This window comes from Podarcis cretensis, assembly GCF_951804945.1.
Source record: "Podarcis cretensis genome assembly, chromosome: 13".
Lineage (NCBI taxonomy): Eukaryota > Metazoa > Chordata > Lepidosauria > Squamata > Lacertidae > Podarcis > Podarcis cretensis.
In genome coordinates, this window is record NC_137182.1 from 47,632,343 (window position 1) to 47,650,143 (window position 17,801).

The 17,801-nt window shown below is 41.9% G+C and overlaps 3 protein-coding genes across 3 annotated transcripts; 2 read left to right on the forward strand and 1 right to left on the reverse strand.

Moving 5' to 3' along the window:
* Positions 1-1,905: 1,905 nt before the first annotated feature.
* LOC307201663 (olfactory receptor 6E1-like) lies at positions 1,906-2,850 on the forward strand (the record flags this gene model as incomplete). Its single annotated transcript, XM_079950959.1, has 1 exon — positions 1,906-2,850. One exon carries the CDS (start codon positions 1,906-1,908, stop codon positions 2,848-2,850), a length of 945 nt encoding a protein of 314 aa, XP_079807085.1.
* A 7,510-nt stretch (positions 2,851-10,360) lies between these two features.
* On the forward strand, positions 10,361-11,314 carry LOC307201664 (olfactory receptor 6C74-like; the record flags this gene model as incomplete). Its single annotated transcript, XM_079950960.1, has 1 exon — positions 10,361-11,314. One exon carries the CDS (start codon positions 10,361-10,363, stop codon positions 11,312-11,314), a length of 954 nt encoding a protein of 317 aa, XP_079807086.1.
* A 5,219-nt stretch (positions 11,315-16,533) lies between these two features.
* Positions 16,534-17,514, reverse strand: LOC307201665 (olfactory receptor 6M1-like; the record flags this gene model as incomplete). The annotated part of the gene is made up of 1 exon (XM_079950961.1): positions 16,534-17,514. One exon carries the CDS (start codon positions 17,512-17,514, stop codon positions 16,534-16,536), a length of 981 nt encoding a protein of 326 aa, XP_079807087.1.
* Positions 17,515-17,801: the final 287 nt, after the last annotated feature.

Consider the following 17,801-nt stretch of genomic DNA (forward strand, 5'->3'; position numbering starts at 1 on the left):
TCAGCTCAAACATCAAAAACATATGTCAACCTTGCAGCCAACTGGATAAACCTTGCCTTTCAGTAACACAGTATTTTCTTCAAGGAAATCCTTCAAGTTAATGATGTCAAGTACTGGATATTCTGTGTTGATTGTCAAGAGCTATTCAATGACAGAAATCAGGGTTGAGGAACCATGAAACTCACCAGGTGCTCATGGGCCAGTCACTGCCTTTCATCCTACCTCACCTGACAGACTTGTTGTGTGAAAAGTGAGGAAGACAAAACCATATGCACCACCTTTAGTTCCTTGGAAGAAAGGTGGGTGTAGATATATAAGAAGGGGGGGGGAAGAAGCACAATAGTTTCAACTCATGACCCCAGGATAGTAACCAGCCACGTAGAAGCCCTATGCACCATGATTCTTCCATTGAAGCTTGCAGTAGTAGGACAGTAGCCTCTTACATCAAATGTTTTTTTAAAAAAATAAGTTTTTATTAAGATTTTAAAGATTACAGAAAAAGAAAGAAAAGAAAACAATCAAGGAAGAAAAAGAAAAAAAACCAATACATAGAATCAAAAAACAGAAAACAGAAATAAGAAATAAGAAACAAGTCAAACCTTTAACTCACTTACTTACAATCACTTATTTCCTTGACTTCCTCACGCCTCCCATTTTTGTATTCTAATTCAATTAAATATTCCAGCAAATCCTTCCAACTTTGTTTTTATCCTAATAATTTATCTTAACATATTATAATTTTACCTTCTCTCTTTCGCCAATTCATTTTTACTTAATCCTTTATATCCTTTCTGCTAAAACCACATAATTCCCCCCCCCCCAAAATCCTTCTAACATTCCTTAATTTTACAATATTTCTGAAGATAAACTTTAAATTTCTTCCACTCTTCTTCCACGACTCTTCTCCTTGGTCTCGGATTCTGCAAGTCATCTCAGCCAGTTCCATATAGTCCATCAGCTTCATCTGCCATTCTTCCCGGGTGGGTAAATCTTGTATTTTCCAATACTTTGTGATGAGTATTCTTGCTGCTGTTGTGGCGTACATAAAAAAAGTTCTATCCTCCTTTTGCACCAATTGGCCGACCATGCCCAAGAGAAAGGCCTCTGGTTTCTTCTGGAAGGTATATTTAAATACCTTTTTCATTTCATTATATATCATCTCCCAAAAGGTCTTAATCTTTGGGCATGTCCACCAAAGGTGAAAGAATGTACCTTCCCTCTTACATCAAATGTTCAGCAGTTTTTTCTGCTCCTCTGGGAAGCAAAGCTCATGTCCCTGTTGTGGGAAAACAAACTAATATGCTAAATGCTGCCTCAGGAAAAAGATGCTGCATTCTTGCCTAGGAGAGCTACAATCAAAAAGCAAATAGCTCATGTTCTGTCTCCATTAAAGAACAGAGTGGGTACAATTGCTTCTCATAGGGTGTTTCCCTTTTGCAAAGAAATGCATGTCCTAAATTGCAGAGTTTTGTGTGGTAAAGAAGGGGAAAAAACTTTCTAGAGACCACTGAGGCTACAGACATCCATCACTGTCTGGGATATTGTATGTTTTGTTTTATTTTATTCCATTATTTTAACTGTGCTTTAAAATTGCATTCCAAATGATGTAATATAAAATTACATCCTGTGTCAAAAATGGGAGAATTATATTAAAATAATTTATTGCCTTATTGCCGTCACAAATATGTTTGTGTTCCTGTTTATTCAATATTAAATAAAATTCCTTTTTAATGTACCATTTTCTACTTGGGACCTGACTGTGAAGTAAACAACACACCTTATTATTCACAGCACTGTTGACTTGATTGCTAGAAAAGGAAAAACAACACTTGCTTAGTATAGTTTATAAAACATTGATACTAATGAATGATTTCTATTCACTTTACTTGTAGGAATGTGCCCAAAATGAGAAACAGCACCATGGTGAGAGAATTCATACTTCGGGGCTTTACGGACAACCGGCAAATTGAAATCTTGCTTTTCACCCTTCTGTTTCCCATGTATCTTTTGACAATAACTGGGAACGCTGTGATTGTTATAATCACTTGGGTGAGTCCCCAGCTCAACACCCCAATGTATTTCTTCCTTCGACACTTTGCAGTCCTGGAGATTGGATTCACCACCTCTGTCATTCCTAAAACATTGATGAACATGGCCATTGGACAGAAGACCATCTCTTTGCCTGCTTGCTTCACACAGTGCTTTCTTTATTTTGTCCTGGGTACCACAGAGTTCCTTCTGCTGACAGTTATGTCCATTGACAGGTATGTGGCCATCTGCAACCCTCTTCACTACCCAACCATCATGAATGATCACTTGTGCTCACTGCTGGTACTCTGCTCTTGGCTAGGGGGGTTGTCACTCATTATGGTTCCAATAGTTGTCCTTTTTCAGATGCCCTTTTGTGGTCCAAACACCATCAACCATTTTTTCTGTGATAGTGGGCCACTGATGAAACTTTCATGTGCAAACACATCTCTATTTGAACTCCTCAGTTTCCTCACCGCTTTGCTCTCTGTCCTTGGGACCTTGGCCATAACAATTGTGTCCTATATACGCATTGTCTCAACCATCATGCTCATCCCTTCGACCACAGGGAGGCAGAAGGCATTCTCTACTTGTGCTTCTCACATCATAGTGATCTCCCTCACTTACGGCAGCTGCATTTTCATGTACATAAAACCAAAAGGCACTGGTACATTAGACTTCAGCAAAGGGGTGGCTCTCCTGAACACTGTTGTATCTCCCCTCCTGAATCCATTCATTTACTGCCTGAGGAACAGGCAGGTCCAGGATGCCTTGAGAGCTGGATTTAGACAGTGTGTTGGACTTCACAAGTCCCCAAGGTGATTTGGAATAGGACCTACATCAGCTTGAACATAAATATCAGGTCTTTGGTTTGTCTCCCAGTAACACTGCAAGGATGGGATACCATCCATGGGTGAATACAGTGTGTGAAAAATGTAATAATAATAATAATAATAATAATAATAATAATAATAATAATAATAATTTATTTGTACCCCGCCCATCTGGCTGGGTTTCCCCAGCCACTCTGGGAGGCTTCCAACAAAGATGAAAAATACACTAAAATGTCACATATTAAAAACTTCCCTGAACAGGGCTGCCTTCAGATGTCTTCTGAATGTTTATCGCTTTGACATCTGATGGGAGGGCGTTCCACAGGGCGGGTGCCACTACCGCGAAGGCCCACTGCCTGGTTCCCTGTAACTTGGCCTCTCGCAGTGAGGGAACCTCCAGAAAGCCCTCGGAGCTGGACCTCAGTGTCCAGGCAGAACGATGGGGGAGGAGACACTCCTTCACATATACTGGACCGAGGCCATTTAGGACTTTAAAGGTCAGCACCAACACTTTGAAATATGCTCGGAAATGTACTGGGAGCCAATGTAGGTCTTTCAAGACCGGTGTTATATGGTCTCGGCGGCCGCTCCCAGTCACCAGTCTAACTGCCGCATTCTGGATTAGTTGTAGTTTCCGGGTCACCTTCAAAGGTAGCCCCACATAGAGCGCATTGCAGTAGTCCAAGCGGGAGATAACCAGAGCATGCGCCACTCTGGCGAGACAGTCTGCAGGCAGATAGGGTCTCAGCCTACGTACCAGATGGAGCTGGTAAACAGCTGCCCTGGATACAGATTTGACCTGTGCCTCCATGGACAGCTGTGAGTCCAAAATGACTCCCAGGCTGCACATCTGGTCCTTCAGGGGCACAGTTACCCCATTCAGGACCAGGGAATCCTCCACACCTGCCCGCCTCCTGTCCCCCCAAAACAGTACTTCTGTCTTGTCAGGATTCAACCTCAATCTATTAGCTGCCATCCATCCCCCAACGCCTCCAGACATGCCAAATCAATTTTTGCATCAGAGAGCATAAAGTTCTGAAATCAGTGGACTACCAGTTGTACATTCTTTGGTGATCACTGGTAGCTGAGTAAGATTGTCTTCCATGAAGATGGTCTTAACGGTGTGTCCATAAGTGACTGTGGCAGTTGATTCTGGTTGTGAGAGTGTGAGAGTGGGGAAATGTATATTATATATTTACACACACACACACACACACACACACACACACACATTATTATAGGGTTTCATTTTCACCCTCTGCACACAGCACCAGTGAGGCTGAGTTATTGATTACTTGGGCCAGATGTCAGACAGCAATGTTCAAGGCCATGTTAGGGAGGATTGTGTGTATGTGGTCTGGGAGGAAGCAAGCTCATCATCATCATCATCAATCTTTATTCCGGTCCAGAGACCCAACAAATCATTACAAAGCAATGCACAATTCAGACAGCCTACCTCCAGGTAAAACAAGCATTTTGTTCAGACTTAAAGATAGGGATCATTGGTTCTTGCAACCACCGATAAAAACTCCGCCACTGCTAATGTTCTAGCACTTGTCTGATTTTCCAATAGGAACATGACATAGTGAGCCTCTGATTTTCCTGAGAAATGTACCAGCAAAGGTAATATCTGTTCAGCCTGGCTTGGTCATATTTCACACAGTGCAGCAAAATATGTTTTATAGAATTGATGTCTTGGGCACATGAGCAAAGTCTGTCCTGGTAGGGAACTCCTCTCAACCTGCCATCCAACACTGCAGAAGGAAAAACATTTAGTCTGGCTTTGGTGAATAACCTTCGGTAATTTGTTACTATCAGGTTTTTAATGTAAGGTGTTAACTTAAAGATGTGCCCATATTGTACTCCTACTGCCAGTGGACTACAGACTGTGTGTGATTGAGAATGGTTGGGGAAACTTTGCGAGTAACTGGAATTAGCAAAACTGACTGATATAATAAGGAGAAAATCCAAAACTATGGTTATGAAGCAATGGGAGTTCTTAAATGATTATTTACAAAACCAGGGCTCAGCTACAAAAATCTGGTTGTGTTTAGAATAATCTTGTGTGTAATATAAAAAACACAAGGTGAGACATTAAGGAAATCCAATGGGAAAATATGAAGAACAGAGGTTCTGAAGAACAGATTATTAAAAACGCATGAGGTAAACGGTGGAAGTCTGTTTTTAAAAAAACACCCAACAATTTATTTAAGGTAGATACAGACAAGATGAAATTATACAATTGAATATAAATATAGATGGGAAACGGCTATGTATTGTGAGTACTTATCTACTTTTAAAAATATTCACTTATGATCTTTTTCTTTTTCTTCTTTATTCTTTCTTTGTTCTTTTTTTCTTTTTCTGATATCTTATCTTTCATTTCACTGCTTTATTGTGAATAGCATTTTATAGAGGTATAAATAACTGTAAATATGAAAAGAGACAAAATATTCTCTAATTTTTCCTTGGTTAGATGTATTTTCTTTTCCTTTTGTATTTTCTTTTGTTGTGAATATGTATGTTTTCTAATTTGTACTTAATAAAAATATTAATAATAATAATAAAAGAGATCTCAAGTCACTGTGTGTATTATCCCATAATCTTTGCATTAACGTCTTTAGGGTGCCTTCATAACCCAGGTAATAAAGTTGGGGGGGGGGTGACAGACCAATAGAGGTGGCTTTTCTAGCCATGGTTTTCTGCCATTTGCTGACAAACTCCTCATTGGCCAGATGTTGATACAAACCTTTCCCTAGTTCAAACACTGAAATCCTGAGCCAATGTTTTAGGGCAGCCCACCATGCTTTTGTTGAAATTGGGAATTCACCAGCTTCTAACAGAAGTATGGATTTGGGGACACAGTTGGGTACCTCCAGCAGAGATCGTAGAAATTTTGCCTGAAAGCCATCTAGCTTAGGCAGGTCACCATTTTGCCAGACATTTGCAGTGTACAGGAGTTGGGAAATGGATTTTGCGTTGAAAACCCTTAAGGCTGCTGGAACATACTTGCCGCCCTTTGTGAAAAAGAATCTGAGTATGGCTAGCTTTGTGATCTCCACCTTTTGAAGGGAGGTTTGCCAGTGGTGTTTTGAATGATGGAATGTGAGCTCTAGATAACTGAAGTTCAAGGTTATGGCCATCCAGTACCCATTTAACTCGGGAGAAGCTTCTTTCGAATACTAAAATTTTAGATTTTTCAGAATTGATGGATAAACCATTTCCAGAACAGTAATCTGAACAAATGCAAGCAAATTTCATCAAACTATTTTAAAGATACAACTTCGGGGGAGCAATAATTGAGGAATGAAGTTCTCTTGTCAGCTCTTTACTGGCTGTAAATTATTGTATAGTGTAAATTATTGTTCCATGGCAGCTGTCAAACGCAGTCAGGCATCAGATATGCAGAATAATTCTTTGGCTGTAAATTACAGCTATGGTTTAAGGTGTGATATAGTGGTTAGAGTGTCCAGGGTTCAAATCACCTCTGCGCCATGAAACTCACTGGATTCCTTGGAATAGTCAGTTCATCTCAGCCCATCTCACCCCGTAGAGTTGTTGTGAGGGAAAGGTTAGAACAGTGCTTTCCAAACTATGTGTCACAAAATGTTAGTCTGTCGGCTACAGTATATACTGCAAGGGCTCCCTGCACTCCTCCCGGGACTGGAATGGTGTTAGTTAACCTTCAGTTTGCTAGTAAAACTGAATTAAAAGGTAAAGGGACCCCTGACCATTAGGTCCAGTTGCAGATGACTCTGGGGTTGCGGTGTTCATCTCACTTTATTGGCTGAGGGAGCCGGCGTACAACTTCCGGGTCATGTGGCCAGCATGACTAAGCCACTTCTGGCAAACCAGAGCAGCGCATGGAAATGCCGTTTACCTTCCCGCCAGAGCAGTACCTATTTATCTACTTGCACTTTGATGTGCTTTCGAACTGTTAGGTTGGCAGGAGCAGGGACCAAGCAACGGGAGCTCACCCCGTCGTGGGGATTTGAACTGCTGACCTTGGTTTAACCCACAGCGCCACCTGCGTCCCTCAAAACTGAATTACTGTGTCACAAAATGATGCATGTCTTAAAAAGTGTGTCACCAACATGAAAAGCTCTGGGTTAGAACTATGTATACAGTTTCAAGCTCCTTGGAAGAAACATGGGAAAGAAATGTAATCAAAATAAAAATTCAGTGAATCTTCAGCGAAATATACAAAGAATATCCCAGCCAATATTCAACATCAAAATTCAAAGAAGAAAGAAGGCAGGGAGGAGCAAAGTGATTACAACTCTTGATTCCAGAACAGACTGTGAACTTCACAAACTAGTTTGTGGTAGTATGATATGAGCCTCTTGCACCAGATTTTTCTTTCTTTTTGCTCTTCTGGGAAGCAAAGCAAGGTTCTTGGTGTAGCATGAATAACTTGGCTTGGGGACAAGAAACTGCAGCAGTTCTGTAGCCGAGCCCCATACACAAGTATTCTTCCAGGTTAGTTTGTTGTAGTGGGAATCAAAGCTCATGTCTCTGGTGTATCCTAATAAAGTGAGAGCTATTATCGCTCATGCTAAATTCTGGCTTAGGAACAATAAGCTGCACCATTGCCTATGACGAGTGGTTGCCTCTTTAAGCTTCAGAGAGTGAATAGCTCTCGTGCAAGCTGCACAAGGACCTGAATGGGTAACATTGCATGCTGTAGGATTCTTCATGGTAGCAAAGAGATGGATAAACACATGGCATAAAATTTGCAGAGCTTGTTGGTTTGTGATGTAAAGAAGTGGAAAAAATATTTTAGAAAGAATGGAGGATATAGAAATCGCTGGCGGGGAAATTGTATGCTACACTGTATTTTCCTTTGTATGGTGGTTTTAATTTTGCTGGACTGACACATTTTTAGTTGTTAGCCTCCACAAGACAGGAAAGGGAGGAGATACAATATCACAGTTTGGAGCTGGATCCAATAAAGCCATCCCATTAGCCTAAGCATTTCTGTCTCTGCACCAGGGTTTGTCTACTTGCTCAGTGCACCCTCCTGCTTTCCTAAATCTGTTCTGTGGGCTCCCCAATCCCTCTAGATCAGAATTGGACAGGTGCAGAGAGAGTAAATCCTGTTGTGCAGGCAGAAGTACTTCCACCATTGGGACAACTTGATTGGATACAATGTAGTGACAATAATACACAATGCATGTGAAATACACCTCTTGATGTGTTTGGTGTGGTGAAAATATATTGTGAAATTGTGTGTCCTCTAATCCACCACTATGCTCAGATTCATATATACTTTTCTTCAATGTGGAAAGCACTAGTCCAAAAGGATGAAGTCTGAAATTGCATATGTTTCTTTAAACTCAAGATACTTTCTCAGTCCTGGCTTAAAAGTACAGGACTGGAGGCAGTAAGACTTCTGAATGCCAGTGGCTGAGAACCACATGAGGGGGAGAATGCTCTTGTGCTTGGATCCAGTTTGTGGGTTTTCCAGAGGTATCCGAGTTGTCACTGTGAGAACAGGATGCTGGACCAGAGGAGCCATCAGCCTTATTTAAGTATGAGGGCCACAGTACATTTTGGGCAACTTTCCGAGGTCACATACCTATAGCTGGTGAGACCATACACAAAAGTTGGTAGAACAATTAAAATAATTTATACCTTTGCATAGTAGGCTAGTCTCCACACACACACACACACACACACACACACACACACTTCTATCCATCTTCAATCCAGGCAAGGAAGATGCATTATCAGAGCTCAAACTTGCATCCCAGGCAGGAAAAGTTACTCGTGGGTGATTGTGAAGCAGGGGCAATGAGGATGTGGCCAAGGGAATGGATGTGAGGATGGTGAGAGTGTTGAGGACTTGATAGAGGGGGCTGGAGTTCTGCATTTAAAACTGAAGTTCCCAACCCTTGGCTTAGACCAATTTCTGCCCTTAGCAAAGGCAGCTCAATCAGGGAGATGAAACTGAGGAATCAGCTTGTCCTTTTGTGGGAAATCCATTCACAATGATTATACATGGCTTGGTCTGAGATTACCAAGGCTGAAAGCATGAGGCAAAATGTTTAATTAAATAAGTAATCATTATAATTATAGGCCATCTCTCCTGCAAGTAGCTCAAGATGACACACATGGTGCTTCTCCGTTCTCATTTTATCCTCACAAGAACCCAGTGAGTAGGGCTTTTTTTCAGCCTGAACTTGCAGGAACTTGGTTAGGCTGAGAGTCAGTGATTGGCCTAAGGCCACCCAAGACTTCAAGGCTGAGTAGAAATTTGAAGCCTCCTATCCTAGGTATTAATCTGCCTTTTTAAACATGAAACCATGCTGGTTCACTCAAAATCTGAATGGGAACCCTCAGGTATAAATAATAATGAAATAGGCTAGACGTTTAGAAACAATTATTGTCCAACTCCCCTCCGTTATACCTGGCATGGTTCAGAATATCTGGACCTAATCCCTATTAAATTTATTTCCAGCCAAACCCTGTTTCCTGATCTTTTCCCCAACCTATATAGCCCAGGCATTTCATTATCCCTTCCACCTGCCCATCAGAGTTCCTTTTAAGCCCACTCCCCAAATCTCTCCCTCTCCCTTCCAGCCCACCTCACAGGACTGAGAGAGATCCTTGTCTTGAAAGCCCCTGACTGAAATACCTTTTGCGTTTGTTCACATCAGTGCATGAAATCTGGAGACCTGATGGTCCCTGGAGAGGGGATTAACCCTGCTGAATTTCAGGCAGGTTGCTAGCCACCTAAACCATTTGTCCTCCAGGTTGTTGTTCTTTTAAAGTCTGTACTACACTGATGTTTTTAATATTGCACTGCATTGTGTACTGGCTGTGTTCAATGTTCTAGATGGTCTCATTGTGTCCACAAGACCTAGTGACACACATGCGGAAGTACTAATAAAGAAAGGATCAGAAAACAAAACACAGCTATTTAAAAAATTGCAGTCCTAACCTAACCAAAAAAAAAAATGGCTGAAAATATTTTTTATTGAATTTTCCATAAAGTCCCATTTTATATTTGGAAGTATATAAAGCACATGGTACATATGATCATGAAGGGCATGGTGCATAAAAATATTTGCAGCACTGTTTAAAAGTAGCATTACTGCACCTACACAATGTGTCTCTTGCTACCAAAATAGACAAGACAGGACAGATCATGGACAACCTCAATAACATCAGAGAGATGTACTGATTTGGATTTTCTGGACAAAGAACATGAGAAGCTGACGTCAGAACAGAGAGAGAGAGAGAGAGAGAGAACACAACTGTGGTTACAAGGTTCTAGAGGTTAAACAAGGATGGGCATGAGTTGGCACCTGATCCAGAGATTGCCCTAGGTCAGTTCCAGCAAATCACCTTTCACATCTCCTAGCAATGGTACTGCTAAAACTTAATGGTGAAAGAAAACAAATAAAAGAATAAAGTTGAATAGAAACCCATATTTACAGTGGTTTATAAACACTGAATATTGACTCTGGATACCTCTTCTGTTTACTTCTAGGAACATGTTAACAATGAGGAACAGCACCATGGTCAGTGGATTCATACTTTGGGGTTTAACAGATAACCGACAAGTTGAAATATTGCTTTTTAGCCTCCTGCTGGGCATGTATCTTTTGACAATAATATGGAATATAGTGATTATTACAGTTACACTTGTGAATCACAGTCTGAACACCCCAATGTACTTCTTTCTGCGACACTTTGCAGTCTTGGAGATAGGGTTCACCAGCACCGTCCTCCCCAAAACTTTGGCCAACCTGGTCAATGGCCAACGAACTATCTCTCTACCTGGTTGTTTCATGCAGATGTATCTATACCTGGTTGTGGGAACCACAGAGTTTGCTCTGCTGGCAGTCATGTCCATTGACAGATATGTGGCTATCCGCAACCCTCTTCACTACTCAACCAGAATGAATGGCCGAACCTGCTCATTGATGGTGCTCTGCTCTTGGGCTGGGGGATTTTTGCTCATCATGGCTCCAGCAATTACATTATTTCAAATGCCCTTTTGTGGTCCAAATGCCATGGACCATTTTTTCTGTGACATTGGGCCTCTGATTAAACTGGCATGCACAGATACAAGTCTTCTGGAACTCATGGTTCTCCTCACCGCTGCTCATTCTCTCCTTGGGACCTTGACCATAAACATTGCATCCTATATCAATATTATTTCCACCATCATACGCATCCCATCTACAATAGGGAGGAAAAAGTCTTTCTCTACTTGTGCTTCTCACAACATAGTGATCTCCATCACTTACGGTAGTTGCATTTTCATGTACATAAAACCAAAAGACACCAGTGAATTAGACTTCAGCAAAGGGGTGGCCTTTCTGAACACTGTTGTGTCTCCTCTCCTGAATCCATTCATTTACTGCCTGAGGAACAGACAGGTCCACGATGCCCTGAGAGCTGGATTTAGACAGTGTATCACATTTCACAAGAACCCAGTATGATTGGGGAGAGCATCAGCCAAACATAACTTCTGATGTGAAAATACGTTTAACAGCCAGCTTAAAGGTTAAAGCTCAAGAGACTAATTTCAACACCTGTGACCAGAAACGATGAAACAAATAGCTTCGCGTTAAGACTTTTTTAAGATGGACATTCCTTCCCGCTTGGTGAAAAGCATCAAAGACTTCTCTCAGAGCCACTTTCCCCTGTTGCATTAGAATGAGCTTCCCTAGCCAGACTCCCCATTTGCAACTCACCCCAGGGAAACAAGGCAGCAGCTATGTTTTTTAAAAAAGTTAAACACACACACACACACACACACACAGGCACAAGAAGCTTAGAACTTTATTTAAATGCCTTGTGGGATGGCAAGGGAAACCCATGTAAAACTTCAGCACAGCAGTACAGCTAAAATTGATTATGTTAAACCTGTCAGAAGATCACCTAATGTCTCCCATAGAATCATAGAATCATAGAATCATAGAGTTGGAAGAGACCACAAGGGCCATCAAGTCCAACCCCCTGCCAAGCAGGAAACACCATCAGAGCACTCCTGACATATGGTTGTCAAGCCTCTGCTTAAAGACCTCCAAAGAAGGAGACTCCACCACACTCCTTGGCAGCAAATTCCACTCCCAGTTTAAGGATGCCAGGATATATGTTGAATCTTATTGGCAGGAAGGGTTATGTAAAGTTGGCAGGAGGCCAGTGCCGGATTTATGTATAAACTAAATGAACTATAGCTTAGGGCCCCACTCTCTTTGGGCCTGTCAAAAATAAATAAATCACTATTAATATACTTCTTAATTGTATTTCAGTTCAACAATTACTTTGATAAAATACGTATTTTGTTATGTGCAAATGGCTTTAGATACATATTAGGTGCATAAATTACCATATACTATTCAACACAAACAACAGTGACAATTTGTTGTTGACAAAGGACAGCTGGACATATAAAGGGCCCCATTACCTTTAGTAGCTAAGGGCCTCATCAAACCTAAATCTGGCCCTGCAAGAGGCTGAATCAATCAGCTAGGAAATTCAAATGCTCCTCACATATCCCTTTGGTAATTAATCTTACAAATGTTCCTAGATGTGTTTCTTTGTAAAGTAATGGGAGTGGATCGTTTTAGATATTAATATGTAAATAAAGCCAGGGAACTTCCCTGGCAGCAGAAAACATATATACAGTGGTACCTCTGGTTAAGAACTTAATTTGCTCTGAAGGTCCATTCTTAACCTGAAACTGTTCTTAACATGAGGTACCACTTTAGCTAATGGGGCCTCCCGCTGCCGCTGCGCCGCCACCATTTCTGTTCTCATCCTGAAGCAAAGTTCTTAACCCAAGGTACTATTTCTGGGTTAGTGGAGTCTGTAACCTGAAGCGTCTGTAATCTGAAGCATCTGTAACCCAAGGTACCACTGTATAAACCTTGTGTGTGTCCGTACCATGAATCTACCTTTCTTTCCTGTAAGATTGATCCTGTGGCACTGGTATTAAAGATGCTCTAATCTTCTAGGGTTTTTCCTTTGAAATTGTGTATGTCTTTTTATTTTTAGTAAATTCCCAACGTGGAAAATGGACCTTCGGAAGTGATTTTTTCCCCCTCATGACACTTCTCAACTATGATCTTATTCCACCCCACTCCCTAGCCCTGCAATCTTCAATTTAGGCAACACATAAATATTTTAGAACGGCTTTTATAGCATGCAAAATTAATCAAATTAGCCAATAATAGAAATGACTTGCCATATATATTGTTTATTTCTTTGAAAAAATTTAAACCCACGATTCAGCCAAATAAGATAGTCATTGCCCTCAGACTTACAGTCTAAAAGTTACAACACACAAACACTGAGAGGGAGAATGAGGAAAGGACAATCAGCCACTAGTTCTTAGATACAAAGTCCTTATAACTATCAGCTGGAATGGAAATAGTTGGGAAAGAGGAGGGGCCAAAAGTTGAATGTTTCTTGGCCGAGTCAATGGAGTGACCCTGCCCCCTCCATCTGTTGTAGCCTTATGGAATGTCTGCTGCCACATGATAGTTGAGGGAGACGGAGAGCATTTCTCAGGAAAGCTGATGAAGTGGCTTTTCCTTCTATTACACATTGACTTATTATGCAGTAGGCTTCAAAAAACTAAAACTACCATTTGTAAATTGAATGTTTGGAATAGAATTCTCAAAACATCTGGGTGTTAGAATTCCTGCTCCATGATTGCAGTCATGGGGTTTTTGTCTATCACATGACGGTGTATGTTTTGACTCCACAGAGTGGAAGTGACGGAGACAGGATGTTTGTATTACTGTGTTCCGTGAAGTGGGACTATTATCCTTTGTTTCCCCCCCCCCCTTTGCTGTCTGATGCTAGAGAGAGAGGGAGCCATGTTGCAGTGCTCCGTGTGTGTTTATATGTACTTAAAATAAAGTAGATTAGCCAAAATGCTGAGTTGCTGAGCTCTGTTACGGAAACTGTGAAGAATCTGCGGATCCCTAAGCGTGCCGATGTCTGTTGGCATCGGTTGCTGTGATGTTCAGGCAGAAGAAAGCCTTTGAAGCTCCCGAACGATCGACCAGGAGGGAGGGAACATGCCAGTCGGGCATGTGTCCCTGCCAGGGTCCTACTCGAGACTAGGACAAGCTCCTGACAATGGGAATGTTTTAAAAGTTCCTATGTTTCCTGGATGTAAGGAAAGTTTCAATATGTTTTTCAAACTCAGGAATGTAACAGGGAAAAAGAAGGAAGGAAAGAAGGATACATGGGTTCTAGTAGGCTATTGGGCAGAAGGAGGATGCTGTCTCCAATGTCTGAGTGTTGTCTCTTTCATCCTCCACTGAACAGCGATGGTTATCAGGGCTGGATTTAGGTTTGATGAGGCCCTCAGCTACTGAAGGTAATGGGTCCCTTTATATGTCCAGCTGTCCTTTGTCAACAACAAATTGTCGCTCTTTTTGTGTGTTGAATATATGCTATATGGTAATTTATGGACCTAATAGGTATCTATGTCCATGGAGTTTTCTTGGCAGGGATACTGGAGTGGCTTGCCGGTTCCTGCTCCAGGTGGATCACGTTTGGTCAAAACTCTCCACTATGACTTGTCCATCTTGGGTGGCCCTGCATGGCATAGCTCATAGCTTCTCTGAGTTATTCAAGCCCCTTCGCCACGGCAAGGCAGTGATCAATGAAGGGCCAGCAAATTAGGAAAATATGCCAGCAAATTTGGAAAACTCAGCAGTGGCCAGAGGATTGGAGAAGATCAGTCTACATCCCAATCCCCAAGAAGGGAGTCAAAACTACCGCACAATTGCACTCATTTCACACGCTAGCAAGGTTATGCTTAAAATTCTACAAGGCAGGCTTAAGCAGTATGTGGACCGAGAACTCCCAGAAGTGCAAGCTGGATTTCGAAGGGGCAGAGGAACCAGAGACCAAATTGCAAACATGAGCTGGATTATGGAGAAAGTTAGAGAGTTCCAGAAAGACATCTACTTCTGCCTCATTGACTATGCAAAAGCCTTTGACTGTGTCGACCACAGCAAACTATGGCAAGTTCTTAAAGAAATGGGAGTGCCTGATCACCTCATCTGTTTCCTGAGAAATCTCTATGTGGGACAAGAAGCTACAGTTAGAACTGGATATGGAACAACTGATTGGTTCAAAATTGGGAAAGGAGTACGGCAAGGCTGTATATTGTCTCCCTGCTTATTTAACTTATATGCAGAATTCATCATGCAAAAGGCTGGGCTGGATGAATCCCAAGCCGGAATTAAGATCGCCGGAAGAAATATCAACAACCTCAGATATGCAGATGATACAACCTGGATGGCAGAAAGTGAAGAGGAATTAAAGAACCTTTTAATGAGGGTGAAAGAGGAGAGCGCAAAATATGGTCTGAAGCTCAACATCAAAAAAACGAAGATCATGGCCACTGGGCCCATCACCTCCTGGCAAATAGAAGGGGAAGAAATGGAGGCAGTGAGAGATTTTACTTTCTTGGGCTCCATGATCACTGCAGATGGTGACAGCAGTCACGAAATTAAAAGACGCCTGCTCCTTGGAAGAAAGGCGATGGCAAACCTAGACAGCATCTTAAAAAGCAGAGACATCACCTTGCCAACAAAGGTCCGTATAGTTAAAGCCATGGTGTTCCCAGTAGTGATGTATGGAAGTGAGAGCTGGACCATAAAGAAGGCTGATCACCGAAGAATCAATGCTTTTGAATTATGGTGCTGGAGGAGACTCTTGAGAGTCCCATGGACTGCAAGAAGATCAAACGCATCCATTCTGAAGGAAATCAACCCTGAGTGCTCACTGGAAGGACAGAACCTGAAGCTGAGACTCCAATACTTTGGCCACCTCATAAGAAGAGATGACTCCCTGGAAAAGACCCTGATGTTGGGAAAGATGGAGGGCACAAGGAGAAGGGGACGACAGAGGACGAGATGGTTGGACAGTGTTCTCGAAGCCACAAACATGAGTCTGACCAACCTGCGGGAGGCAGTGGAAGACAGAAGTGCCTGGCGTGCTCTGGTCCATGGGTTCACGAAGAGTCGGACATGACTAAACAACTAAACAATAATAGGTATCTAAAGCCATTTGCACATAACAAAATATGTATTTTATCAAAGTAATTTTTGAACTGAAATACAATTCAGAAGAAGTATATTAATAGTTGTTGGGTTGAAATAAACGACAGACGAATGGCAAGTGTCATATGGGAAGCATCTCTTGAGCATGTCTCGGGGAGACCCTTTTATTGAATATTACAGCATTGCCACATATGTGCTTGTTGCTGATTGGTCAACACAAATACAATGCAAACAATGCAAAGGTTGCATATAGGCATTAATCATCATTAATCATTAATCAGATTAAAGGTTGGGAAAGGGAACACAGAATTGGACAGGCATGAAAACCTCCTTATTAAACCTTATTAAACCTCCCTATTACTAGTGACTGATATAGCAAGACTTAAACTATTACTAGTGATTAATATATAGCATTCATCCATGGATGTGGTCAACCAAGCACTAAGAACAGGTCAGGATGCAATATCTCATGAACTCAATGTGGACTGATGAAGGGTGATGAAGGAATGTCTCAGCTTAAAATGGTTTAGCCAGAGTCATGTGTAGAAGCAAAACTTCCCATCAAATAGTGAATTTTGGTGGCCCCCCAAGAGAGTGGGGTCCTAAGTTGTATCCGGCACCGATGATTACCCTTCCTTCCTTGGAAAGCTTGTCTTCAGCTTCTTTGTGGTGCATGGGAGTCTGGACACGGTGTCTTTCAGCACCTCCTTGACCTGCTGATTCCTCAAGGTATAGATGAATGGATTGAGCAAGTGGGTGACAATACAGGTCTGGAGGGTCACAGCTTTCTTGAGGCCAAAGGAAAAGCCTTTGTTTGGCACAATGTACATAAAGATAGCACTTCCATAGAAGACAGAGGCCACCGTGATATGGGAAGCACAAGTGGAGAACGCCTTTTTCCTACCTGTCGTAGATGGGATGCGGAGGATGGTAGTGATGATATACAGGTAGGATACCACTGTCAGCATCAGAGAGCTCAAGAGCACAATGGTCGAAAGGGAGAACTCAATTATCTCCAGGAGGGCAGTGTCAGCACAGGAAAGTCTTATCAATGGCTCAATGTCACAGAAGAAGTGGTCAATTATGTTAGGACCACAAAAAGGTAGCTTAGAAATAATGATGATTGGCGAAAGGACTGAAAAGAAGCCCCCAAACCAGGAGAGAAGCATTAGCTGCATTGTCAAGCGTATATTCATTATGACGGAATAGCGGAGTGGATTGCAGATAGCAACATACCTGTCCAAGGACATGACAGCCAAGAGGATGAATTCAGTGGTGCCAAGAAAGAAGTAGAAATAACACTGAGCGATACAGCCAGATACGGATATGGCCTTCTTCTTTGATAAAAAGTCCTTCATCATCTTGGGAGCAATGGCTGTGGCCACCATGGCATCCAGGAAGGACAGGTTACAGAGAAAGAAATACATGGGGCTGTGGAGTCGGCGGTCAACCCATGTTGCAGTAATGATGACCACGTTGCCAGTGATGGTCAACATGTAGACCCAAAGGAGCACCACAAAGAAAACGATATCCACCTGCCAGTCTACCGAGAAGCCCAGCAAGATGAATTCATTGACTTTGCTTGTGGTTTGGTTGTTTTTGTACATTTGGGAGGTACCTAAAAAACGTAAACTGATTTCAATGTGTACTCGTTAAGTAAATGCACTTATGTACTCAGGAGATAAATATCTCAAGCACAGATGATACTTTGATACAGAAGTATAGAGAAAAGAGTGGGGGGGAATGAACAAGGACTTTGTTTTGCCTTCTCTATTAGATGTCCCCATCTAATGGGGTTATAATAGATGTTCTACTTTTATGAGAGAGGGATATAAACGTATCTAGGGTTCATAAAGGATTTTGAGTTTCCAGCTTTAGTATTTCAAAGGCTAGC